The sequence below is a fragment of the Toxotes jaculatrix genome, chromosome 3 (assembly GCF_017976425.1).
Source record: "Toxotes jaculatrix isolate fToxJac2 chromosome 3, fToxJac2.pri, whole genome shotgun sequence".
In the NCBI taxonomy this organism is placed as follows: Eukaryota; Metazoa; Chordata; class Actinopteri; family Toxotidae; genus Toxotes; species Toxotes jaculatrix.
Genome location: NC_054396.1, coordinates 9330893 through 9357441, shown reverse-complemented (window position 1 = coordinate 9357441; position 26549 = coordinate 9330893). Strand labels below are relative to the sequence as shown.

The 26549-nt window shown below is 39.7% G+C and overlaps 4 protein-coding genes across 4 annotated transcripts; 3 read left to right on the top strand and 1 right to left on the bottom strand.

Annotated features, from left to right (window-relative positions):
• Positions 1-5168: 5168 nt before the first annotated feature.
• LOC121179143 (interferon-induced GTP-binding protein Mx-like) lies at positions 5169-10038 on the top strand. The gene is made up of 15 exons (XM_041033795.1): positions 5169-5340; positions 5523-5629; positions 5872-6047; positions 6230-6430; positions 6644-6781; positions 6905-7059; positions 7418-7556; positions 7705-7903; positions 8004-8082; positions 8183-8305; positions 8440-8581; positions 8656-8814; positions 8926-9002; positions 9108-9341; positions 9466-10038. Exons 4-15 carry the CDS (start codon positions 6244-6246, stop codon positions 9688-9690), a joined length of 1857 nt encoding a protein of 618 aa, XP_040889729.1. The 5' UTR covers positions 5169-5340; positions 5523-5629; positions 5872-6047; positions 6230-6243; the 3' UTR covers positions 9691-10038.
• A 2554-nt stretch (positions 10039-12592) lies between these two features.
• LOC121178939 (synaptoporin-like) lies at positions 12593-14215 on the top strand. The gene is made up of 5 exons (XM_041033446.1): positions 12593-12602; positions 12689-12854; positions 13146-13344; positions 13535-13726; positions 13964-14215. The coding sequence occupies exons 1-5, from the start codon at positions 12593-12595 to the stop codon at positions 14213-14215; spliced, it is 819 nt and encodes a 272-aa protein (XP_040889380.1).
• A 4800-nt stretch (positions 14216-19015) lies between these two features.
• On the top strand, positions 19016-23259 carry LOC121179144 (interferon-induced GTP-binding protein Mx). Its single transcript, XM_041033796.1, has 12 exons — positions 19016-19214; positions 19382-19519; positions 19654-19808; positions 20167-20305; positions 20476-20674; positions 20775-20853; positions 20955-21077; positions 21222-21363; positions 21438-21596; positions 21724-21800; positions 21906-22157; positions 22264-23259. Exons 1-12 carry the CDS (start codon positions 19028-19030, stop codon positions 22486-22488), a joined length of 1875 nt encoding a protein of 624 aa, XP_040889730.1. The 5' UTR covers positions 19016-19027; the 3' UTR covers positions 22489-23259.
• Positions 23260-23815: 556 nt separating this feature from the next.
• Positions 23816-25840, bottom strand: thoc7 (THO complex 7). Its single transcript, XM_041033798.1, has 8 exons — positions 25791-25840; positions 25388-25508; positions 25140-25267; positions 24820-24906; positions 24512-24569; positions 24319-24385; positions 24145-24214; positions 23816-23986 (listed from the first exon to the last, which is right to left on the bottom strand). The coding sequence occupies exons 1-8, from the start codon at positions 25807-25809 to the stop codon at positions 23925-23927; spliced, it is 612 nt and encodes a 203-aa protein (XP_040889732.1). The 5' UTR covers positions 25810-25840; the 3' UTR covers positions 23816-23924.
• Between the last annotated feature and the right edge of the window lie 709 nt (positions 25841-26549).

Sequence of the window (26549 nt, the reverse complement as noted above, 5' to 3'; positions counted from 1 at the left end):
TTCACACTGCCCTGACTCATTACTGAAAGTTTATTTTGATCAGCGTTATTCTTTTTTTTTCTTTTTCTTTTTTTAAAAAAATCTAACAGGAACTATATTTTGATAATGGGTATTTCTAATTCAGATATAGATTCAGAACATAATTTAGCGAGTATCTGTTACAAATACATTCCAGCACGTCTGACTAAAAAACCTAAAGCAATAACTGCATACTGAAAAATACACTATACAGGGTTTGTGCAAGAAAAAAGTACAGTATGCAACCATTGCAGCATGTTGTTTCATCACATTGTCATTTTATTTGAATAATGTAAAGAGGGAGGTCGTCTCCTTCGTTGTTTACAAGTGGCCGCTCTTGCTACAAATTACTGTGACTGTTTTCTATGCTATACTCAGACTACTGGAAAATTATAAACATAAGTTATACCTCTCTAAAGCATGTCCACAGTATCCATTTACACTTTTAAAGCCCAGCAAAAAATCACATCAGTATCACAGTGACAATAGAAGAATAGTGAATAGTGGGCTCGTGTACATAGCTAATACTGAGCTTTTGTTTACTTCAAAATCACAATTCAGGTTTGTTCAACTCTAAAAAAAAAAATATGTGCAGTTCATGTAAAGTAATAATCAAAGGATAATACTTGGTTGCTGTTTGTTTACATTAATATGACTTGTGCAACCCTGTTTTTTGACCTCCTAAGCATGTGGCTTGCATCAGTGTAATAAAGCAGATCGATCATCCAGGTATGTATAATAATCTGACGTCCATGATAAATGTGTACGGGTCTATATACTGAGTGTGGGTCATATTTTACAGAAATTCGTGCTAATAAAGATGCACAAATTTCTCCATAAACGACACAATCCCAGGGCCTTGTGTATTTGCTCTTATCTCATTCTCTGGTTTACCTCTGACCTTTGACCTGTTGCCTTGGTTTCCACAGAAACAGGGATGTTTCTTTGTCTGTGAGGTACAATGTGAAGCACAGAGTGAAAGGTTGAATTGTACGCCCTTTCTGTTGGTCAGCAGGAACAGTAATGTGCAGTATTTTCCAGACAAGACAAGCCTTCGTGTACACAACCTCGTCAGCTTCAACAAATTCACGTAGTTAAGAAGCCTTGTTGTTGAATATCCAATGAAAAGTGTAGTTGTCACAGTTTTGTCAGATTAGTTTGTCAGTATAAGGGGGGGTCAAATGTGCCTTGAGATTCAAGAGGGATGCTCTCATGGGAAAATAATTTTTTGTTTCTTGTGAGAAAGAAGCACAACAGCGCTAGCAGCAGTGACACCACTAAAACTTCACTTCTGCATAAATAAATTATACTAAACTGTTCTCAGATAAACACACTAAGTACAGAGACACAGACCCCAAAGATCTACAGTGTTTCCCTTATAAAGAATTCAATTATAGTTTATAACTAGCACAAAGATCAAAACAGATGAAAGTTTTCATTATTTTTATTAGTAGTAGTAGTTATAATAATAGTGGCATACTGTACAAAATAACTGCCCAGAGAAAACAGAAACAAAATGACTGTAGTAACGAGGCCATCTTGTGGCTGCAGTGGATCAATACCATGATCATTTCCTACAGTCTGTAGTATTATGCTGTGTTGTATTGTAAATAATAAGCAATAGCAATAACTGAGAGTGGAAAAAAAGGAGATTCCTTTTACATTTGTAGGGATCTTTATCCCTGCTACAGGACACAATCTGGTAGCTTGTTGGCACAATTTTGTTGGATTACATGAAGACTGCCTGTGTCTGTAGTTTGGAGGGGGCTGATGAAGCAAATCGATGCCACTCTGGCATCTCTGCACCAACAGCTGAGCAAGGTTGGAAGCTCCCTTTTCCCACCTGGAGGAGTCATGCGCGAGACTGGAGAAGGACAGAAACTGTAAAACCCACTTGCTGTTCACTCACAGTGACGAGTGAACTGTGTCCACGATGTGCAGTTACACACCTTGCTGCCAACCAGGGGGTAGATTGTGTGTTAAGTATAAAGTTTATCGGCAGTTTCTCATCTTCAGTAGTAAATTTATTTCATGTATTTACACCCAGACTCACGGGTCCTGGATGGTGGCTGTGCTGGTGTGGTGCTGTGAATCTGCACTCATGTTACTGTTACTGGTTAGTGTCACACTGAGCCCTCTGCTGGTGTGGTTTTACTGTTACACTACTGTTACAGGGCTGCATCATATTATTGATAATTAATTTTCATTATTGGTTTATCTGCTGAGTGTTTTCTTTATTAACCAATCAATCATTTAGTCAATAAAACAAGGAAAAGCATTTTAGGAGCTGGAACCACCAAATGTTTGCAATGACCTGATTATCAAAATAGTTACATAATAATTTTCTGTTGATTGACTTTTGCAGTCTTAGTCTATTATTTTAATTGGAAAATGAAATGAGTCCATAAATACTGTTTTTGTGTACTTTATTTTATTGATTGTGGGAGAGAAAAATTGCTGCACCCTATATTTGTTTATGAGGCTATTGATTGTACATAGACTTGACAGTGATGCAGACTATTATTAGCTGCACTTTCACATTATTTTCACAGTTTCTCAGTTTCTTTTTCACAGTTTTTCCAGAGTTTCTGGTGAAAGTGAAGTTACAGCAGAACATCTGAACTGCTGACAGTTCTCATCCCAGTTATGCAATGTACGCTCACACAGAAGGGGAAAGCAAACTTCAAGGTCAGGAAATTACCAAACTGTTGGACCTGTAGCATCTAAACACCAAATTCCACCAAAGTTCATTGTTGTTGTAATTTAAATATTTAGATTTCTATTTAGTGCCACATTTCTTACTTCTACTTACTTCTACTTACTTCTCACCTGTGTGGACAATGGGACAAAGTGAGATCATTCCAGTCCTCATCTGTTCCAACACCTTCTCTTCCTTCACTGCACAAGAGGGAATTTGTTCTTTTCTTTGGCCTTGTTTCTGTTGGTGTGAGCGACATGTACAGTAGGGATTACCCTGGGTGTCCCAACAACTATTTGCCCCAGCTGTTTGTCCTCCTCCAGCAGGGCACTTGCTTTATCTTTAGTTCTTCAGTTCTGAGAAATCCAAAATTCAATTCTCAATAATTTTTTTATCATTTAAATAATGAGTTTCGATGTTTGTTAAATAAACATGTATTATTTACGTATTAACATTCACAATTACAGGTGACGCGCAACTTGTTCTTGGATTATTGAGTGAGTGAGAAACCTGTAACCCTCATCACTGATGATTTAGTACTATTTACAGCTGCAGACTTGTTAACCCTTGGATGCATGACCTACCAATACCTACACTCTTCCATGAGTGGGGTCAAAAATGACCCCAATTAGAATAAATGCGCTTTTGCAATAAACTTAAGAAATTTCTTTAATTTTGGTTAAAGATAATGATTTTTTATTATATTTTGATTAACAAATGAGTGATTTCATTTTTGACATGTTCATTTATCATATTTTATTCACATTTTATCACAAAAGAAACAATCAATCAATCATGTATCAAAAAATGTCAAAATCAATTGTGTGTATGTCTGTCTGTTACTACAATGAAGGATGAACAGAGAATGAACATAAAGTAAGTCCAGGGACCATAACACTGTCCACGCACATGTAGAGACACAAATGTCTTCTCTCTTCTCACTGTGTGCAGCTGTTACAAATGACTTGCTGCTGGCTGTGATCGTTGCACACAGGAATACTGCATTTCCAGCAGCATTTGGTGGCTTTGCGATCTTTGTTTCTTGGACACATCTGGCATCTCTTTCTCTTCTGTTGGCCCTGTGTGCTTCTCTCCTGTGGCTAATTTGATGACAATAATACTAATACCCTATCACAGAAAAGTCAACTAGCTTTGTAGTTGGTAGTAAGCTAACTAGCTAACAACAAAATAGGCTAATTTGATGACAATAATACTAATACCCTATCACAGAAAAGTCAACTAGCTTTGTAGTTGGTAGTAAGCTAACTAGCTAACAACAAAATAGGCTAATTTGCTGACAATAATACTAATACTCAGAAAAAAAAAAGTAGATAAATGAAGATAATACTTACATGTATGTTGCTGTGTAGAAATGACCTCCTTGGTGGTGAAACTGCTAGCATCAGATGTGTAAGTGCAACAGTAAGTGTATACTGACAATCACAGTTGATAAGGATCAAAGGTTCCTGGGCTAACTTCAGATTTCATAGGAAATGTATGGGGTCATTTTTGACCCCGCTCATGGAAAAGTGGGGTAGTCATAGAAAAACTGCAATTTCTTGAAAAGTGTGAAAAAAAAATTTAAAATTGCAATGGCCTCATGTCACAAACATGTTTTATGAGGAATACCTGGAATATGAAAATATAAATACTTTTAATTTAAAAGATTTTGAAGAATAACAACCCTTGGGGTCATTTTTGACCCCACTTATGCATCTAAGGGTTAACAGAGAAAAGGAAGTCAGGTTTTCGATTTCTATGGTGGTGTCCTCTACTGCCAGCATTCACACTGAGTATATTAAAAGCTGCCTTTATACAGTACTATTGGAGTTTTAATTTTGAATTTTTAGTTAAGTCTGACACAACACCCAACACTCTGAAGCAACAGCATGAGGAGAAGGTCCATGACAGAGCTCCTCTCACCTCTGTGACGCTCCTTTGTATGCATACACCTGCTGATATGCAGTGATTTTTACTTGTCAAAAGTTAATGTACACGTCGTGCAGAATGGCAAAATCCAGAATAATGTGAACGTGCAGGCGACTTCACTTGAATGCTGCAACTGATAAAAGTGGCTTTGATTTTCTAATATTCATATTATTATTCCTGAAAGAAAAGTTATCAATTACAAACGTCTGCAGATGCTGGACTCATTCATCTCTACTTTGTTGAAATACCTTATTATCCTTGTTGTGTCGTTTTTAATGCAGATTAAATGAACATGTGTGCGTGTGTGTGGGGGGGGGGGGATATGTAAACTTCTTCTAGACTGTAAGTCTGTGTTCATTATCAGCTAAGAAGGAAGGAAATCAATCCCAAAACCTGCGTAGGTGCAGGTGTAGATGAAGGCAGCATGCCAACATGTAGAACATGTTCAACAACATTTTCCCTGTAACAAGAATGCTACAAGGTGACAATATAGCTTTACAGAGTTCACTGTGGTGCTTTATTTCAGACTTTGTCTCCTTGAAGGTTCATTTGTGGTGTTGCACTTAGCTGTGCAACACAACTCTGCCGAGTTCTTTCCTTTGCTGTGTTTGCGTTCCTCTATTCCCTGATGGCCACCACCGTCTACATCTTCTTCCAGAACAAGTACCACGGAAAACAACCGAGGACCACTCATTGTGAGTCTAATAGCCTCTGAGCTGGACCCTTTTTATAATATTACCATTGAAATATTTTATTATTCTATTTGACATTTGCGCTGACTCTGTCAAAGGAATTATAAAGCCACAAATATCTGTACAAAACAAGCACCTTTCATGTCTGAACCTTTCCTGTCGGCTCTCTCGTTCCTGCCCATCAGGACTTTGTAGTGACTGTGGTGTTTTCCTTCATGTGGCTCGTGAGCTCCAGACCAACAAGTGTGGCTCTGTGCACGGATCACGCTGGTCCGGTCTCAACACCTCAGTGGTAGGTTTACATGATGTGTGCCCCAGACAATGAATGAATAAATAAAGTATCCGATTTTCTGAAGTATGCTTAGATTTTGAAGTTGAATTATTTGAAATACTAATCAAGTAAGTGGAAAGCCTCAAAGAATTAAGCGCCAGTTCAAGTGTTGAAACTTAAAGGAAGATGTCAGCTGCAGCTTTGGTTGAAGTGTAACCACTCAAAGCAGTTGGAGTATAGTTTCTTGTTCTCTTCCTCTTCAGGTTTTCGGGTTTCTCAACTTTGTTCTGTGGGCTGGAAACATCTGGTTTGTCCGGTTTGACCGGTTGGCACAAGGGTGCTTCAAGGTTGGCAGGTGGGGCGGCACCTTTAACCAGCAGCCCTACAACCAGGGAAGCTTTGACCAGTCGGGGAGCTACTGCATTGACCTCATAGACTGGTATGGAAAGATAACCTACCCATTCACACCCACATACCTAAAAGCCAAGGAAACGAAATCTAACTTTCAGTAACCTCCGGTTATTATCCGCCACACTCACACTCGATCAGCTGCTGTTGAAGTCAAGTCTCAACTCCTCTCAACAAACTTTTATCTAAGCGAGTGTTTATTTCTGTTTTAAGAAGAAGTCTTCACCATGAACAGTCTGAACGAACAGTATGAGGAGAAGGTGCGTCCCTGCATTGACCTCATAGACTCTCTCCGCTCTCTGGGGGTGGAGAAGGACTTGGCGCTGCCTGCTATCGCCGTGATAGGAGACCAAAGCTCGGGGAAGAGCTCCGTGTTGGAGGCGCTGTCAGGAGTGTCTCTGCCGAGAGGAAGTGGTAAGTTTTACTGTCTTTAAAACTGACTGACCCAGAAGTTAAAAGTAAATTTGGCATGACTGTCGGTTTGGTAAATTAAAGAACTCATTTTTATCAAGACAATGTCTGTGTAATCTGAGATAGCCTGATACTACTTTTCATAACTTCACCAAGCACAGTGGATTTCACTTTGAATTCTTCTCCTCTGACTTCATTCCCTCATCATTAATTCAGGCATTGTGACAAGATGTCCTCTTGAACTAAAGATGAAGAGAAGGAGAGAAGGAGAGGAGTGGTATGGAAAGATAACCTACCAGAACCACGAGGAAGAGATAGAAGATCCTGCCAATGTGGAGGAAAAGATTCTGGAAGGTACCCTGTACAGCATTCTTAAATGTCTCTAATAAAGGCCAAGCATTGAAGGAGATACTGGATTTCAGTGATCAGCATGTTCATCAATTGTTTATTAACATAAAACATATCCTTTCTATCCAGCCCAGGATGAAATGGCCGGGGACGGTGTGGGGATCAGCGATAACCTGATCAGTCTGGAGATCGCCTCTCCTAATGTCCCAGACCTGACGCTCATTGACCTGCCTGGCATTACCAGGGTGGCTGTAAATGGACAACCAGAGAACATTGGTGATCAGGTGCACTAGTTTGCTGTCTCCAAAACATGCTGTCTACATTTTTCATAGGCACAGTTTCTGTGTTGCCCATGAAGTCTCTGGATTATCCAGATCAAGCTAGAAATCTACAAAACCCTGAGCCTTGTGTTTCCCAGCCCTGAACAACATCTCATAAATGACTTCACATAAAAAGCCAATAAGACTGCCATGAAAAATCTCTGAGCACTTTCATGCATTTAAAGCCTGATGGGGCTGCTAGCAAGGCTATAGACTCATCCTGTAATATTTATTCATGATGTGATAAGAACAGACTTAAGTAAGATCATTTGATAGTTGTACAACTCACAACTTGACACACAACATGAACTGATACTTTCAGATAAAGAGACTGATCCAGAAGTTCATCACAAAACAAGAAACCATCAGCCTGGTGGTTGTTCCATGCAGCGTGGACATAGCAACCACAGAGGCTTTGAAGATGGCACAGGAGGTGGATCCGGATGGAGAGAGGACTTTGGGTAAACAGATTTGATTTTAGAAACGGTCCAACCAGCTCTTGGGTCATTTACTCAACTCTTACATAATTCTCTCTACAAACTCTCTCTGTCTCTCTCTCTCTCTCTCTCTCTCTCTCTCTCTCTCTCTCTCTCTCTCTCTCTCTCTCAGGTATCTTGACCAAGCCTGATCTGGTGGACAAAGGCACAGAAGAGACGGTGATTGACATTGTCCATAATGAGGTCATCCACCTGAAGAAGGGCTACATGATCGTCAAGTGCAGGGGTCAGAAGGAGATCGCAGAGAAGGTGTCTCTTACTGAAGCAATAGAAAGAGAGAGAGCCTTCTTTACAGATCATGCACATTTCCAGTAAGTTCATTCTTTTGTGTAATTATACGAAATATGTATATGGCGAAGTGTTTGATCGGTTGTGTAACGTGTACTCAGTAGCTTTTTATTCTTGCCATAGCACTCTCTTTGACGACGGCCATGCCACTGTTCCTAAACTGGCTGAGAAACTCACACTTGAGCTGGTGCATCACATTGAGGTGAGCTCTTATTGTTTCTTCACCTCAACAATTTACTGTATAAATTCTGATTAGTCACCTTAGGTATCATAGGTTTCACCCCTGCTGTGTGATTTTTCAGAAATCTCTGCCTCGACTGGAAGAGCAGATAGAGAAGAAACTAGCACAGACTCAGGCAGAACTGGAAAGATACGGCACTGGACCCCCATCTGATGCAGCTGAAAGACTCGTCTACCTCATTGATGTGAGCTCACTCGTGCTACATAAAATTTACATGGCAACAAAGACCAATATGAATTTGTTTGTCTTTAAATATTCGTTAAATGAACAATAAAGCACTTGGAAATGGCTGTTTCTGCTGTCATGTTTATGCTCCAGAAAGTGACCGCATTCACGCAGGATGCCATCAATCTGGCTACAGGAGAACTACTAAATTGTGGAGACAAACTCAATGTCTTTTCTGTGCTCAGAAGAGAGTTTGAGAAGTGGTACACACACCTGCACCACTCAGGAGAAAACTGTGAGTGTTTCATTTTTGTCTGGTGTACACCTGTCCATCAGCAGGACTCTGAAATGTATGTTTGTGTGTTGCAGTTAATGGAGAAATTGAGAAGGAGGTGGAATTTTATGAGGAGACGTATCGTGGGAGAGAACTGCCGGGCTTCATCAACTACAAGACCTTTGAGGTCATGGTCAAGCAGCAGATCAAACAGCTGGAAGAACCAGCTATCAGGAAACTCAAGGATGTTGCAGGTACATGATTAAATATATAACAGATTTATTGTGTTTTTCTGTATTGGTCAAGAGGAAATCAGGATGCCTGCATTTCCATTTCATTTGCATTCCCATGTCCTTTTCCACCAGATGCTGTTAGGAAAGAGTTCTTACAGCTGGCCCACTGTAGTTTCTGTGGATTTCCTAACCTTATGAAAACAGCCAAGGTCCTCTATAAGTTTGATGCCAACATTCACCTTTTTTCTGCCAAAATTTGATTTAATTGCATAATTTTTGACAATGTTGACACTTATCAAAATCTTATTTTCCAGGCAAAGATTGAAGCCATAAAGCAAGAAAAAGAGGCCATTGCAGAGTCCATGCTAAGAACACAGTTCAAGATGGAAATGATTGTTTACTCCCAGGACAGAACCTACAGCAACAGCTTGACTGTTGCGCGAGAGAAAGATGAGAAGGAAGACAAACGAAAAAGCACAAAATTTTACTGCACGGATAGTCGTGCAACACTCAAACAGTTGATGCTTCACCTTAAGTCATATTACAATGTAAGTTTTAATTTAGAACAAAGATTCATGTAGAAGACAGTCTGTTTTTCATTTCTTTTGTTTTTTTGTTGTTTTTTTTTTAAACTATAAAAGCTCTTTCTTTTCTTTCTATTCCCTCCTTCAGATTGCCAGCCAGCGTCTTGCTGACCAGATCCCACTGGTGATTCGCTACCTGATGTTGCAGGAGTTTGCCATCCAGCTTCAGAGGGAGATGCTCCAGATAATCCATGATAAGGAGAATTTGGAGTTCATGCTGGAGGAGGACTTTGACATTGGCAGCAAGAGGACTGCTTTGCGGAAACGCTTCAGTCGCCTCATGAAGGCCCGTTCATACTTGGTCAGGTTCTAGAGGAGGTCAAGGCCTAACAGCATGGGTCTACTATACCACTTTTACCACGTTCTACAATTAATTTTTATTTTGTCCAGTGTGGAACAGACATATTTGCTTTAGATGTAACAGCCAAGTCAGAACAGGTTATTGTTGTTTTCAGAGGGAATGTCTGTTAAGGATCTCAGTCGTTCATGTCATGGTTACCCAACGAGAGTTGAATCAAGGGCAACTGGACTTGGTTGTAGATACTTGAAGACATTTCACCTCTCAACCAAGAATCTTGTACTGTTCTGATTGACTGATTTTTAACACCTGTAGGGTCGTTTTCAAGGCCATCAATGCGACTCAGTTTGTTTGTACTCCTTTCTGTTGTAAAGACAGTTTTTAAATGGGTCATTTTTGTAACGTACTGCAATTTACACACCTATTGTCAGTCAAAAAAAAAAGGCTAAGGCTTTCATTGCATAACTAAAAATATCTTAAGATGTTCCTTGTGTGTATACTTAAAATGTATCCAAATACACCAAGTTTATATTTGTTAAAATATACTGTATTTGTTTAAACAAAGAAAAGATTTGACTTGAATTGGTTGGATTCCTTTTATGGGTAGTACCACTCAACTGATCAATCTAAATAATCAATGTCACGAATAATAAATAATACATATTGACATTTTTTTCTCTAGGAGATACGTGTTCTCAACACGAACAATTGTTGATTTTAAATTTGAAATAACAGATATTTTGGGGCAGCGGAAACAAGTTGTGACCACAATATGACACAATATATATAAAATTGTGAACTTGTTTGCAAATGCCCTATTTACACAACTAGCAGTAACACAACAGCATTGTCTTTTACTTGGACTTGTGTTTCAGGTAATCTGTTTGTCTTTTTTCACTGAAAAGAACTGCTGCTGCCAAGAACTCTGTCAAGAACTATGAGAGTGAAGCAAAACATTAAAGCTGTGGGTCGGACAACATAAACAATTAGCTGAGACTCATCATACAGCTCCATAAAGCTGAGGGGAGCTTCAGACTCAGGAGATACATGCTCACACATATTCCCAGGATGAGAGTGGGTAGCTGAACAATCTGTTTGCGCCCTCCAGAGGCTGAGGGGCTCTCAGTCTAAAGTGACATTTCCTCCCCAGCCGTTGGCAAGCTGCACGTCCAGCTGCCTGTAATATGGGAACGGGGAGGCTCGCGCTAACGAGGCGTCAGGTATGATTATGGTGATCATAGGATAAACTGTTAAATCTATATTGATTAGGTTTAAGACTGAATTTTGTCTTTGTTTCACTTCAACCACTTATTGTCCTTCTCTGCTACACTTCTAATGTAGTTTTATTGGCCAGATTAATTCTTATAATTCCTGTTCTTAGATTCTTTTAGGTTGTTTTTGCTCTTGTGGTGATGTTTACATGCACTGAATGGATGTGTTTTTCAGTAAGTGTGGTGGTGAAGTTATTATCACAGTGGATGGAGCACAAACGGGGCTCTCTTCCTCCAGACTCTGAGACTCTGTCCTAATTCAGCTCAGCCCACACACTCGCTGCAGCTATTGCAGTTCATGTGCTGATGTGGCCAAAAAATGCTATCAGTTGGTGTTAAATTGGCTTAACAGCAGAGAAATTGTTGAGACGTCCGTAAGCAAAGTGTTTAAAGTGAGGACTGCAGATCCTCACCATTTGTTACTGGAGCCTGGTAGAGGAAATTTACTCCAGTTATGGTTTCTGTGTTTCCTGTGACTCCATTTTGAGGTGTAAAACTCTTCATGCAACAAACTCTTAAAGTCATACTCCAGTAGAATCTGTTAAAAATATTAATGCTGCACTTACCAATATTTTTCTATTAATGATAGATCAAATTATAATGTGCGAAGTGAGAAGTATTGCTGGTAGTGACAAGCTAATAGAGAATTATCACTCAACTCTATAATTGATCTCAGATAGACAAAGCGTTTTAGCCTCTTTCAAATACTTGTTTTGATTTTTTTGGGCCACCAACTTCATTGTTTTGATTAACCCCCACAGTTAACATCAGTTCTGCTCACAGCAGCAGCAGACTGATGTTGTCAGCAAGCATTACCTGTCCAAAACAGCAGACAGGCAAAGTCGTCAACTAGTTGGTGAACATGGTGAAATGTTTAGAAACCTAATAACAAGGTATTTTCCTTAGGGAGTTGCACTGCACTGCACTAACTGCACTGCATTATATGTATGGTCACACACCAGCATTAGCACTGTGTTATCACACAAAACAGCCTGTAGTTTATGTGGTTGATTCACATAAACAACAGGCTTCCACAAAAAGGCCACCGTCTCTACTGGAGTCCAGACATCATCAATTAACAAATTTCAGCTTTAAGTCTCTAAACAGTATAAAAAACAACAACAACAAAAGCAACAGCTGTGTCTGATTTGGTACTACAGTGTCAAGAAAGTGATTTTATCTTTAACTAAAAATGCTGTGTCTAAAAGAACTGAAACTGACCCCAATCCAATGTTAATGTGTCTCTAGTAAAAACCAGTGGGATTAATACTCTGCCCACACATCAGTCTACTATAAAAGTAAAGCACTGTCTCCTGGCTCATGGTCTGGGTGGTAATCGCATGAAAAAAAAAATCTCATTCCCAGTAGTTTGTAGACCCTATTTCCTCCTCCTTGCTGAGGAGCCAGCTCAATATCTGCCCTACTGGAGAGGCAGCAAAGCTCCGAGCCAAGAGCCGGCACTGTTCTCAGGCCTCTGATAATGTAATTCATTAGAGCTGATGCTGCTGTTCTCACAGTTGTCCTCCTTGTAACAGCACGTTGAGACAGATACAGAGGGGCTGAGACAGAAAGCTGTGGGTCTGATGACATTGTGACAGCATCACCTTGTCGCAAGTGGGTGTGTGTGACTGTGTGTACATGCAAATATGGCGCTTGGTCTGCATGAAGTGGCAATAGAACTGTGCTTTGCAAGTTATCTGTTGCCTCACTGCAAATCAGTTGTGCTTCAGAGACATTTTCAGAGCAGGCATCTGATTTTTGTCTTCTTTATTTCATTGTGCAGCTTTTTGCCATTTTTGCTTTCGCGACATGTGGGGGCTACTCTGGGCAGCTGAGGGTCAGCGTGGACTGCATGGAGAAGGCCAGCAGCAACCTCAGCATCGGCATCGACTTTGCTTATCCATTCAGGTGAGTGGGCTTCGTTCGTAGTCTCAGGGTTTGATGGCAGGAGTGTGAACCTGTGTTTACTCCGATGCTAACACAGTACATGATGATTCCAGTCACACTGGCTCTTATGAATGCTCCCAAACTTAGAATAACACTGAACTTACTGATGTTAGGTGTTAAAACGGGATTGCAGTTATCAGAGAATCTTCAGAGTTTGCTGAACCACATAAGGTATTTTTACTTTCCAGTAGAAAGACCTATTTAGGTAAAACAGTAGGATTAAACCACTGTACCTTTCTCTGTGTTTGCCAGGTTATACCAGGTGTCCTTCGAAGCGCCCGTGTGTGAAGGTACGAGGAGGGAGCGCGTGTTCCTCATTGGAGACTATTCATCCTCTGCCGAGTTCTTCGTCACCATTGCTGTGTTTGCGTTCCTCTATTCCCTGATGGCCACCACCGTCTACATCTTCTTACAGAACAAGTACCACGAAAACAATCGAGGACCACTCATTGTGAGTCTAGTGGCCTCTGAACTGGAACCTTTTTCTAATATTACCTTTGAAATATTTTATTACTCCGTTTGACATCTTGCGCTGACTCTGTCAAAGGAATTATAAAGCCACAAATATCAAATATCTGTACAAAACAAGCACCTTTCATGTCTGAACCTTTCCTGTCGCCTCTCTCGTTCCTGCCCATCAGGACTTTGTAGTGACTGTGGTGTTTTCCTTCATGTGGCTCGTGAGTTCCTCTGCTTGGGCAAAGGCTCTGTCTGATGTGAAAGTGGCCACTGATCCAGATGAGGTGCAGCTCCTCATCTCTGCCTGCAAAGTCCAGACCAACAAGTGTGGCTCTGTGCACGGATCACGCTGGTCCGGACTCAACACCTCAGTGGTAGGTTTACATGATGTGTGCCCCAGACGGTGAATGAATAAATAAAGTAGACAAATATCCAATTTTCTGAAGTGTGCTTAGAATTTTGAAGTTGAATTATTTAAAATATTAATCAAGTAAGTGGAAAGCCTTAAACAATTAAGCGCCAGTTCAAGTATAGAAACTAAAAAAAAGATGTCAGCTGCGGCTTTGGTTGAAGTGTAACCACTAAGAGTTTCTTGTTCTCTTCCTCTTCAGGTTTTTGGGTTTCTCAACTTTGTTCTGTGGGCTGGAAACATCTGGTTTGTCTTTAAGGAGACCGGTTGGCACAAGGGTGCTTCAAGGTTGGCAGGTGGGGCGTCTGAGAAACAGGCTGGCACCTTTAACCAGCAGCCCTACAACCAGGGAAGCTTTGACCAGTCGGGGAGCTACAACACCCAGGGAAACCTCGGCCAGCTGTCTGAGTACGGCCAGGTGGGAGGGCCCACCTCATACTCCAATCAAATGTAGCTATGCCTTTTTGCCTCATGAGTGGCACTTCTGCATTTTAAACCAGGGCAATCAGTTGTGAAAGGAGAGGAAGAAAGTAGAGTTAACTTTCATCCTCTGCTCAGTTTGTTATCAATCAAAAAAAAAAACAAACAAAAAAGATGGTCATAAAAAAGGAGTCAAAGGTGTCATAGGACACACATTGTAGATAGTATTGTTGCGTATTGTACAAAATTATTAGATATAGTCTTTTATTTCTTCTCTTTCACAGGTGTTGTTTGCTGAATGTTGTATTTCTTGTAGTTCGAAACTCGTTAGTGACAGTTTCTTTCTCTGTGCTTGGTAATTGACATTCACTGTTTAGACTGGCTGTCTTTTTCAAACTGGTTTGCACTGTGGTGGAAGGAAAAAGTGCTCTATGTTTGTATAATTCTTCAAGTTTTCAAGTGCATGATGTTGTATGTGTGCTAATATGCTCTCTGTGACAGTCAAAAAAAACCATGCATTTTATCTCTGAAAGTTTACAAATTCACACTGCCCTGACTCATTACTGAAAGTTTATTTTGATCAGCGTTGTTATTCTTTTTTTTTTTTAGGAACTATATTTTGATAATGGGTATTTCTAATTTAGATATAGATTCAGAACATAATTTAGGGAGAGTCTGTTACAAATACATTCCAGCACATGTCTGACTAAAAAACCTAAAGCAATAACTGCATACTGAAAAATACACTATACAGGGTTTGTGCAAGAAAAAAGTACAGTATGCAACCATTGCAGCATGTTGTTTCATCACATTGTCATTTTATTTGAATAATGTAAAGAGGGAGGTCGTCTCCTTCGTTGTTTACAAGTGGCCGCTCTTGCTACAAATTACTGTGACTGTTTTCTATGCTAAACTCACACTACGGAAAATTATAAACATAAGTTATACCTCTCTAAAGCATGTCCACAGTATCCATTTACACTTTTAAAGCCCAGCAAAAAATCACATCAGTATCACAGTGACAATAGAAGAATAGTGAATAGTGGGCTCGTGTACATAGCTAATACTGAGCTTTTGTTTACTTCAAAATCACAATTCAGGTTTGTACAACTCTAAAAAAAAAAAAAAATATGTGCAGTTCATGTAAAGTAATAATCAAAGGATAATACTTGGTTGCTGTTTGTTTACATTAATATGACTTGTGCAACCCTGTTTTTTGACCTCCTAAGCATGTGGCTTGCATCAGTGTAATAAAGCAGATTGATCATCCAGGTATGTATAATAATCTGACGTCCATGATAAATGTGTACGGGTCTATATACTGAGTGTGGGTCATATTTTACAGAAATTCGTGCTAATAAAGATGCACAAATTTCTCCATAAACGACACAATCCCAGGGTTTTGTGTATTTGCTCTTATCTCATTCTCTAGTTTACCTCTGACCTTTGACCTGTTGCCTTGGTTTCCACAGAAACAGGGATGTTTCTTTGTCTGTGAGGTACAATGTGAAGCACAGAGTGAAAGGTTGAATTGTTCGCCCTTTCTGTTGGTCAGCATGAACAGTAATGTGCAGTATTTTCCAGACAAGACAAGCCTTTGAGTACACAACCTTGTCCGCTTCAACAAATTTTGTTGAAGCGGACAAGGTTGTTGTTGAATATCCAATGAAAAGTGTAGTTGTCGCAGTTTTGTCAGATTAGTTTGTCAGTATAAAGGGGGGGTCAAATGTGCCTTGAGATTCAAGAGGGATGCTCTCACGGGAAAATAATTTTTTGTTTGTTGTGGCAAAGAAGCACACCAGCGCTAGCAGCAGTGACACCACTTGTGTTAAAACTTCATTCCTGCACAAATAAATTATACTAAACTGTTCACAGACAAACAGAACAGAGACACAGACCCCAAAGATCTGCAGTGTTTCCCTTTTAAAGAATTCAATTATAGTTTATAACTAGTACAAAGATCAAAACAGATGAAAGTTTTCATTATTTTTATTAGTAGTAGTAGTTACAATAATAGTGGCATACTGTACAAAATAACTGCCCAGAGAAAACAGAAACAAAATGACTGTAGTAACGATGCCATCTTGTGGCTGCAGTGCATCAGTCCCACGATCATTTACTACAGTCTGTAGTATTATGCTGTGTTGTATTGTAAATAATAAGCAATAGCAATAACTGAGAGTGGAAAAAAAGGAGATTCCTTTTACATTTGTAGGGATCTTTATCCCTGCTACAGGACACAATCTGGTAGCTTGTTGGCACAATTTTGTTGGATAACTGAAGACTGCCTGTGTCTGTAGTTTGGAGGGGGGTGATGAAGCAAATCGATGCCACTCTGGCATCTCTGCACCAACAGCTGAGCGAGGTCGGAAGTTCCAACCTGGAGGAGAAGGACAGAAACTGTAAAACCCACTTGCTGTTCACTCACAGAGATGAGTGAACTGTGTCCACGATGTGCAGTTACACACCTTGCTGCCAACCAGGGGGTAGATTGTGTGTTAAGTTTAAAGTTTAGCGGCAGTTTCTTTTCTTCAGTAGTAAATTTATTTCATGTATTTACTCCCAGACTCACGGGTCCTGGATGGTGGCTATGCTGGTGTGGTGCTGTGAACCTGCACTCATGTTACTGTTACTGGTTAGTGTCACACTGAGCCCTCTGCTGGTGTGGTTTTACTGTAATATAGTATAGACCAGAGGTGTCCAAACTGTTCCACAAAGGGCCATGTGGCTGCAGGTTTTTGTTCCAACCAAGCAGCAGCACACCAGACTTGACTCAATTAATCAACTGATCTCAATCTTCAGACAGTTGATTGGTCATACTGTGTGCTCTTGATTGGTTGGAACAAAAACCTGCAGCCACCTGGCCCTTTGTGGAACAGTTTGGACAACTCTGGTATAGACATTTGATCCCATAAATATTAGTGTAAGATCATAACTGAGTTATAATTTTACAGGGCTTCATCATATTATTGATAATTAATTTTCATTATTTGTTTATCTGCTGAGTATTTTCTTTATTAACCAATCAATCATTTAGTCAGTAAAACAAGGAAAAGCAGTTTAGGAGCTGGAACCACCGAATGTTTGCAATGACCTGATTATCAAAATGGTTACATAATAATTTTCTGTTGATTGACTTTTGCAGTCTTAGTCTATTATTTTAATTGGAAAATGAAATGAGTCCATAAATACTGTTTTTGTGTACTTTATTTTATTGATTGTGGGAGAGAAAAATTGCTGCACCCTATATTTGTTTATGAGGCTATTGATTGTACATAGACTTGACAGTGATGCAGACTATTATTAGCTGCACTTTCACATTATTTTCACAGTTTCTCAGTTTCTTTTTCACAGTTTTTCCAGAGTTTCTGGTGAAAGTTAAGTTACAGCAGAACTTCTGAACTGCTGACAGTTCTCTTCCCAGTTATGCAATGTACTCTCTCACGGAAGGGGAAAGCAAATTTCAAGGTCAGGAAATTACCAAACTGTTGGACCTGTAGCATCTAAACACCAAATTCCACCAAAGTTCATATGAACTGTTGTAATTTAAATATTTAGATTTCTATTTAGTGCCACATTTCTTACTCTGATACGGCTTCTCACCTGTGTGGACAATGGGACATAGTGAGATCATTCCAGTCCTCATCTGTTCCAACACCTTCTCTTCCTTCACTGCACAAGTGGGAATTTGTTCTTTTCTTTGGCCTTGTTTGGTGTGAGGGTCATGTACAGTAGGGATTACCCTGGGTGTCCCAACAACAACACAACAATTTGCCCCAGCTGTGCGTCCTCCTCCAGCAGGGCACTTGCTTTAGTTCTTCAGTTCTGGGAAAGTGCTTCAGAGCATCTGGATCCAAAATTCAATTCACAATCATTTATTGTCATTTAAATAATTAGTTTCGATGTTATATAAACATGTATTATTTACGTATTAACATTCACAATTACAGGTGACGCGCAACTTGTTCTTGGATTATTGAGTGAGTGAGAAACCTGTAACCCTAATCACTGATGACCTACTACTATTTACAGCTGCAGACTTGGTAACAGAGAAAAGGAAGTCAGGGAAACGACACATTTTAAGTTTCGATTTCTATCGCCTCGTTTCTTAGGTTTCATTCGTGTGGTGCCCTCTACTGCCAGCATTCACACTGAGCATATTAAAAGCTGCCTTTATACAGTACTATTGGAGTTTTAATTTTGAATTTTTAGTTAACTCTGACACAAAACCCAACACCCTGAAGCAAAAATATGAAGAGAAGGTCCATGACTTTCCATGTCCATGACGCTCCTTTGTATGCATATACCTGCTGGTATGCAGTGATTTTTACTTGTCAAAAGTTTAAGTTCACATCGTGCAGAATGGCAAAATCCAGAATAATGTATATTATATTATTTGATTATGAGTATAAATTGATGAGTGAACGTGCAGGCGACCTCACTTGAATGCTGCAACTGATAAAAGTGGCTTTGATTTTCTACTATTCATATTATTATTCCTGCAATGTAGTAACAAAAGTTGTCAATTACAAACGTCTGCAGATGCAGGACTTATTCATCTCTACCTTGTTGAAATGCCTTATTATCCTTGTGTCGTTTTTAATGCAGATTAAATGAACGTTTCCTGAAGCACATACTTGCACCGACATCCGATCCGTTTTTCTCTTTCCCCTTAACACCCACATACCTAAAAGCCAAGGAAACGAAACCTAACTTTCAGTAACCTCCGGTTATTATCCGCCACACTCACACTCGATCAGCTGCTGTTGAAGTCAAGTCTCAACTCCTCTCAACAAACTCTTATCTAAGCGAGTGTTTATTTCTGTTTTAAGAAGAAGTCTTCACCATGAACAGTCTGAACGAACAGTATGAGGAGAAGGTGCGTCCCTGCATTGACCTCATAGACTCTCTCCGCTCTCTGGGGGTGGAGAAGGACTTGGCGCTGCCTGCTATCGCCGTTATAGGAGACCAAAGCTCGGGGAAGAGCTCCGTGTTGGAGGCGCTGTCAGGAGTGTCTCTGCCGAGAGGAAGTGGTAAGTTTTACTCACCGAACTACAACGCATTTATTTGCTTTTGTGCCACAGAGTTAAGTCTGTGTAATCTGAGATAGCCTGATACTACTTTTCATAACTTCACCAAGCACAGTGGATTTCACTTTGAATTCTTCTCCTCTGACTTCATTCACTCATCATTAATTCAGGCATTGTGACAAGATGTCCTCTTGAACTAAAGATGAAGAGAAGGAGAGAAGGAGAGGGGTGGTATGGAAAGATAACCTACCAGAGCCACGAGGAAGAGATAGAGAATCCTGCCAATGTGGAGGAAAAGATTCGAGAAGGTACCCTGTACCGCATTCTTAAATGTCACTAATAAAAGCCAAGCATTGAAGGAGATACTGGATTTCTTTTAAATTTCAGTGATCGGCATGTCTGTCATTTGTTTATTAACATAAAGTATATCCTTTCCATCCAGCCCAGGATGAAATGGCCGGGGACGGTGTGGGGATCAGCGATAACCTAATCAGTCTGGAGATCGCCTCTCCTAATGTCCCAGACCTGACGCTCATTGACCTGCCTGGCATTACCAGGGTGGCTGTAAAGGGACAACCAGAGAACATTGGTGATCAGGTGCACTAGTTTGGTGTCCCCAAAACATGCTGTCTACATTTTTCATAGGCACAATTTCTGTGTTGCCCATGAAGTCTCTGGATTATCCACATCAAGTTAGAAATCTACAAAACCGTGAGCCTTGTGTTTCCCAGCCCTGAACAACATCTCATAAATGACTTCACATAAAAAGCCAATAAGACTGCCATGAAAAATCTCTGAGCACTTCCATGCATTTAAAGCCTGATGGGGCTGCTAGCAAGGCTATAGACTCATCCTGTAATATTTATTCATGATGTGATAAGAACAGACTTAAGTAAGATCATTTGATAGTTGAACAACTCACAACTTGACACACGACATGAACTGATACTTTCAGATAAAGAGACTGATCCAGAAGTTCATCACAAAACAAGAAACCATCAGCCTGGTGGTTGTTCCATGCAGCGTGGACATAGCAACCACAGAGGCTTTGAAGATGGCACAGGAGGTGGATCCGGATGGAGAGAGGACTTTGGGTAAACAGATTTGATTTTAGAAACGGTCCAACCAGCTCTTGGGTCATTTACTCAACTCTTACATAATTCTCTCTACAAACTCTCTCTCTCTCTCTCTCTCTCTCTCTCTCTCTCTCTCTCTCTCTCTCTCTCTCTCTGTCTCTCTCTCTCTCTCTCTCTCTCTCTCTCAGGTATCTTAACCAAGCCTGATCTGGTGGACAAAGGCACAGAAGAGACGGTGATTGACATTGTCCATAATGAGGTCATCCACCTGAAGAAGGGCTACATGATCGTCAAGTGCAGGGGTCAGAAGGAGATCGCAGAGAAGGTGTCTCTTACTGAAGCAATAGAAAGAGAGAGAGCCTTCTTTACAGATCATGCACATTTCCAGTAAGTTCATTCTTTTGTGTAATTATACGAAATATGTATATGGCGAAGTGTTTGATCGGTTGTGTAACATGTATTCAGTAGCTTTTTATTCTTGCCATAGCACTCTCTTTGACGACGGCCATGCCACTGTTCCTAAACTGGCTGAGAAACTCACACTTGAGCTGGTGCATCACATTGAGGTGAGCTCTTATTGTTTCTTCACCTCAACAATTTACTGTATAAATTCTGATTAGTCACCTTAGGTATATATAGGTTTCACCCCTGCTGTGTGATTTTTCAGAAAACTCTGCCTCGACTGGAAGAGCAGATAGAGGAGAAACTAGCACAGACTCAGGCAGAACTGGAAAGATACGGCACTGGACCCCCATCTGATGCAGCTGAAAGACTCGTCTACCTCATTGATGTGAGCTCACTCATGCTACATAAAATTTACATGGCAACAAAGACTAATGCTCCCTACCAATATGAATTTGTTTGTCTTTAAATATTCGTTAAATGAACAATAAAGCACCAAACGACTGTTTCTGCTGTCACGTTTGTGCTCCAGAAAGTGACCGCATTCACGCAGGATGCCATCAATCTGGCTACAGGAGAAGAACTAAAGTGTGGAGACAAACTCAATGTCTTTTCTTTGCTCAGAAGAGAGTTTGGGAAGTGGAACGCACACCTGCACCACTCAGGAGAAAACTGTGAGTGTTTCATTTTGGTCTGGTGTACACCTGTCCATCAGCAGGACTCTGAAATGTATGTTTGTGTGTCGCAGTTAATAAAAAAATTGAGAAGGAGGTGGAATTTTATGAGGAGACGTATCGTGGGAGAGAACTGCCGGGCTTCATCAACTACAAGACCTTTGAGGTCATGGTCAAGCAGCAGATCAAACAGCTGGAAGAACCAGCTATCAGGAAACTCAAGGATGTTGCAGGTACATGATTAAATATATAACAGATTTACTGTGTTTTTCTGTATTGGTCAAAATTCTGAAGGACATAGAGAAAATCAGGATGCCTGCATTTCCATTTCATTTGCATTCCCATGTCCTTTTCCACCAGATGCTGTCAGGAAAGAGTTCTTACAGCTGGCCCACTGTAGCTTCCCTGGATTTCCTAACCTCATGAAAACAGCCAAGGTCCTCTATAAGTTTGATGCTAACATTCACCTTTTTTCTGCCAAAATCTGATTTAATTGCATAATTTTTGACAATGCTGACACTTATCAAAATCTTATTTTCCAGGCAAAGATTGAAGCCATAAAGCAAGAAAAAGAGGCCATTGCAGAGTCCATGCTAAGAACACAGTTCAAGATGGAAATGATTGTTTACTGCCAGGACAGAACCTACAGCAACAGCCTGACTGATTTAAAAAGAGAGGAAGATGAGGAGGAACGAAAAATCCCAAAATTTAATAGAGAAAGGAGTATGATGTACTGCATGGACAGTCATGCAACACTCCGGGAGTTGATGTTTCACCTTAAGTCATATTACAAAGTAAGTTTTAATTTAGAGTGAAAATTCATGTAGAAGACACCTTTATTGGGGGGGGGGGGGGGTTTACTATAAAAGCACTTTCTTTCCTTCCTATTCCCTCCTTCAGATTGCCAGCCAGCGTCTGGCTGACCAGATCCCACTGGTGATTCGCTACCTGATGTTGCAGGAGTCTACCGTCCAGCTGCAGAGGGAGATGCTCCAGATGATCCATGATAAGGAGAATTTGGAGTTCATGCTGAAGGAGGACTTTGACATTGGCAGCAAGAGGGCTGCTTTGCAGAGTCGCCTAAAACGCCTCATGAAGGCCCGTTCATACTTGGTTGGGTTCTAGAGGAGGTCAAGGCCTAAAAGCATGGGTCTACTGTACCACTTTTACCACATTCTACAATTTTTATTTTGTCCAGTGTGGAACAGACATATACTACTATACTTGAAGACATTTCATCTCTCAACCAAGAATCTTGTGCTGTTCTGATTGACTGATTTTTAACACCTGTAGGGTCGTTTTCAAGGCCATCAATGCGACTCAGTTTGTTTGTACTCCTTTCTGTTATAAAGACAGTTTTTAAATGGGTCATTTTTTAACGTACTGTAATTTGCACCCCTATTGTCAGTCACAAAAAAGGCTAAGGCTTTCATTGCATAACTAAAAATGTATTAAAATGTTCCTTAATGTATATTTAAAACATATCCAAATACACCAAGTTTATATTTGTATATCTAAATAGTCAATGTTACGAATAATAAATCATACATATTGACATTTTTTCTCAAGGAGATATGTGTTCTCAACACGAACAATTGTTGACTTTAAATTTGAATTAATAGATATTTTGACATTTTGGGGCAGCGGAAACAAGTTGTGACCAAAATATGACACAATAAAATTGGGAACTTGTTTGCAAACGCCCTATTTAGACAACTAGCAGTAACACAACAGCATTGTCTTTTACTTGGACTTGTGTTTCAGGTCATCTGTCTGTTTTCACTGAAAAGAACTGCTGCTGCCAAGAGCTCTGTGAGAGTGAAGCAAAACACGAGTAAAGCTGCGGGTGGGACAACAGAAACAATTAGCTGAGACTCATCATACAGCTCCATAAAGCTGAGGGGAGCTTCAGACTCAGGAGGTAATTCTGTAAGTTCATCTCTATGAGTGACCCATTTCATTTTGTTTTTATGTTGTCTTTTCCTACATTGTTATGATAAAAATATCACTTATAGCTGATACAACTTGAACAGATTTACTCATGTTAAAACGCCCTGCTTCGTGTCAGGCTGATACCTGTTTGTACACATAGAACATATCAATTCTTTCCTTCAAATCTAACTAAAATCCATTGAACCACACTTTTTAGTTTAAGGACATCAAACTTACTCATGATTACACCCAAATAGCCCAAACAGTAAAACTATGTACTTTAGCGCCCCCTTGTGGTTTCACAGAGGAAATTATGAAAAAATCAATAACCATGGTATTTATATCAGCTTGATGTACTTTATCGTTCTTACATACCTAATGCATTTCCATCATGAAATAAGTAAGCCTGGAAACCTTGGTTAATTATTCCAAATAAAAAGGTGTGGGGAAACTTTGAGTTATATGTACAGAGATACATCTAAATATTCAACATTTGGATAAATAAACTGACCAAGACAGACAAAGACAAGTCAACTTTATTCAATAATACATACAAAAATCATTCTTAAACAACAACAAAATCATTTAAGAGCAGTTAACTTCTTATTCTAGTCAGGCCCTCTATGTGTTCATTCACCATTCTCTGCAGGACTCTCCTGACTGTTGTCGTCATTGTCTGATTTTTCATCATCTACGAGAGAAATAAATTATTAGGAACGCATGGGGTCCTCTGCAATGGTATGTTTGACAGAGCAAAAACTATTCAGAATAAAGAACACGACACAGTGACATTAAAACGCACAAATAATTCAAATTTTAATTAATTAATTAATTTTTTTGTTTACTCACTCTCAAGGGTCTGCTGGAGTTCCTGTATGGTACTGAGTAGTACATGAAACTGCTTCTTCCTTAACTCCAACTAAGTGGAACAACAGGGAGATTAAAATAATTGAAATAAAATACTACAACTGACTGAAGACCCTGAGCTGGAACAGAAGAGAGAATATGTGTATTTGGTTTTACCTTTGCATCCACATTCTCCTTGATGTGAGACAGTTGCTGGAGTTCTTTGTCAAGGGCCTCCAACTGTCTGTAAGTGATCAAAGAAAAATTAAGCACATAAAGTGATTATGGTGAAAGGCAAAACTGTCATGACACACTAAGCAAAACAACTCCATCAATATTTGAATGAAACTGAAGACACAGGGTTACTTACTTTAGTGTTTCGTGCCGGTCTGGGTGTTGCTGGATAACCTTGGCTAAAGCGTCATACTCTAAAAAGAAAGAAAGACAGAGAGGATGTGAAACCATGATAATGTGCATTTTTGACAACCTGTATTGCCAATGAGTCGTCTAAAATGACTGATACCTTTGTGAAAAAAAAAGAAATAGAATTGGTTTTTGCCATAATTACCAACAGGTAAAAATGGCAAAACCAATTCTATTTCTTTTATTTACAGCAGTAAATCTCCTGTAAATACAATAATTATGTAAACTGATCTAGAGCCCTGAATATATTCTTACCTTGGCGATTCTTCCGTATTCTCTTTGCCCTCTGAATTTCCTTTTTGCATTCTGCTATCTTGTCATGCGCTGACATGATGTTTTGTTCTGCAATGTGGGACAAAAAGCTGATATTGAGATGAGGCCTTTGAAACTGAAACACATTGTTTTGTGGTGATTCAGCACTTCTAGATATGGCATTAAAAGTATGAAATGCAAGGACGTTAGTATTTATGTTACATAAAATAAATTAACAGAAACAGCTTGTATACAAACTTAAATAAAACGGGGTCGGAGTTGTAAATAATCCTGGTCAGTGTCAGGAAATCCCAATTTCATACCTATGGTAGAGTAGATTTTCTCATAATTCTCCATTTCCCGAAGATTCATGTCATAAACCATCAACGTCTTCCCCATGGAGGACTCGCACTGGGCCAGTGTGCCCAACATCCGCTGATACTGCGTAAAGCTAGACGGGGTGACATTAGGGTTTGTGACTCAAAGCAAAGCAATTCTCAACACATATTTATAGAAATACTTGGCGACAAACCCCAAGGCTGAGTTCCTGAGGTCTGTAAACCTCACTTACCATTCATCCAGTGTCCCAGGCGAATGGCACCATTTGGTGAAACTCTTTAGCAGCACATTGATGCGGCGGTCATCGCCAGCTCCGTCCCCGTCAATAAGAAGACGTTTCCGTATAACTTCATCTAGGATACGGCCGAAAGAGGGAATCAAACAGCCGTTCAGACACAGCAGGTAAACTAAAAAGCTACCCTGCTAACCTGCTAACGCTTAGCTGTTAGCTAGCTAACATGGCTGCTGTTATTATTCTGTTAGCTGTTTTGAAAGCATGCTACTATTCCTGTGTATAAAATGAGTTTGTGTTAGCCAGTATGACTATGTACAGATGGGTGCTTTAAAACACTGGCACACATTTCCACTCGTGGCTTTTACCAGAGTTGTAATTAATCAGTTAGACCATAACTTACCATCTGTAACAGCTCCCATGTCTGTACCCAGCCAGATAAACTTTATTGAACAACAGGAAGTGAACAAAGCAGCCGGACGACGGTGATTGGCCCGACTTTCTTTTTTAAGCCAACAAGTAAATGAATGACTTCATAGAGATAAGAAAATAAGAAAATAAAGGGACAAGAGACATATACGGCGATTATGCAATATATGTCACACAAGGTATGGATGAAATAATATTTAAAATAGGTTACTCATCAGAAAAGCATCTGAAAAACGAAGAAATAAAAAAATGAAGCAAAATACAATTCAAAGTTTATTTTACTTATGATCATTATTAGTTATTGGAACCACTGATGACATGGTGAGAGCAATTTAAGAATAAATCTGACGTCATGAAATTGTGCTTGTAATGTTTTTGTTTATTTGTTTGTATAATGATTACACCATAGAAAGTATAAGTTGAAGCCATAACAATTAACAATAGAATTACCAATCAAATTGTGTTGTGTTCACTGAACACTGAAAAGAAAACTAAGAAGGCAAGCTTTTTCTTCGCAAATACACAAAAAATCACATCTGCACTTCATTTCAGTATAAATCTCTCAATATGTATTCACAGAATAAATTCTATGTAGTATCTTAAATGACACCTGCCATACAGTGCTTATCCAAATAGTCCAAGCTTTATGCCACTATATTTCACTGGAGATAACAAACCAGAAATACTTTGATTACGGAGAAGCGTGTGCGTGTCTGCGCGTGCGTCCTGACGC

Bases quoted from the DNA above. Each gene is read 5' to 3' on its own strand.
- thoc7 (XM_041033798.1), bottom strand. The intron at 25,268-25,387 runs GTAAGTGAGGTT...CACCCCGTCTAG, and splicing joins CCTGGGACACTGGATGAATG to CTTTACGCAGTATCAGCGGA. The intron at 24,215-24,318 runs GTAAAACCAAAT...TGTTCCACTTAG, and splicing joins AGGAGAATGTGGATGCAAAG to TTGGAGTTAAGGAAGAAGCA.
- LOC121179143 (XM_041033795.1), top strand. From the start codon at position 6,244: ATGAACAGTCTGAACGAACAGTATGAGGAGAAGGTGCGTCCCTGCATT. The intron at 6,431-6,643 runs GTAAGTTTTACT...TCATTAATTCAG, and splicing joins GTCTCTGCCGAGAGGAAGTG to GCATTGTGACAAGATGTCCT. The intron at 8,083-8,182 runs GTGAGCTCTTAT...GTGATTTTTCAG, and splicing joins AGCTGGTGCATCACATTGAG to AAATCTCTGCCTCGACTGGA.
- LOC121178939 (XM_041033446.1), top strand. The intron at 13,345-13,534 runs GTGAGTCTAGTG...CCTGCCCATCAG, and splicing joins ACAATCGAGGACCACTCATT to GACTTTGTAGTGACTGTGGT. The intron at 13,727-13,963 runs GTAGGTTTACAT...CTTCCTCTTCAG, and splicing joins CCGGACTCAACACCTCAGTG to GTTTTTGGGTTTCTCAACTT.
- LOC121179144 (XM_041033796.1), top strand. From the start codon at position 19,028: ATGAACAGTCTGAACGAACAGTATGAGGAGAAGGTGCGTCCCTGCATT. The intron at 20,675-20,774 runs GTAAGTTCATTC...TTCTTGCCATAG, and splicing joins ACAGATCATGCACATTTCCA to CACTCTCTTTGACGACGGCC. The intron at 22,158-22,263 runs GTAAGTTTTAAT...TCCCTCCTTCAG, and splicing joins ACCTTAAGTCATATTACAAA to ATTGCCAGCCAGCGTCTGGC.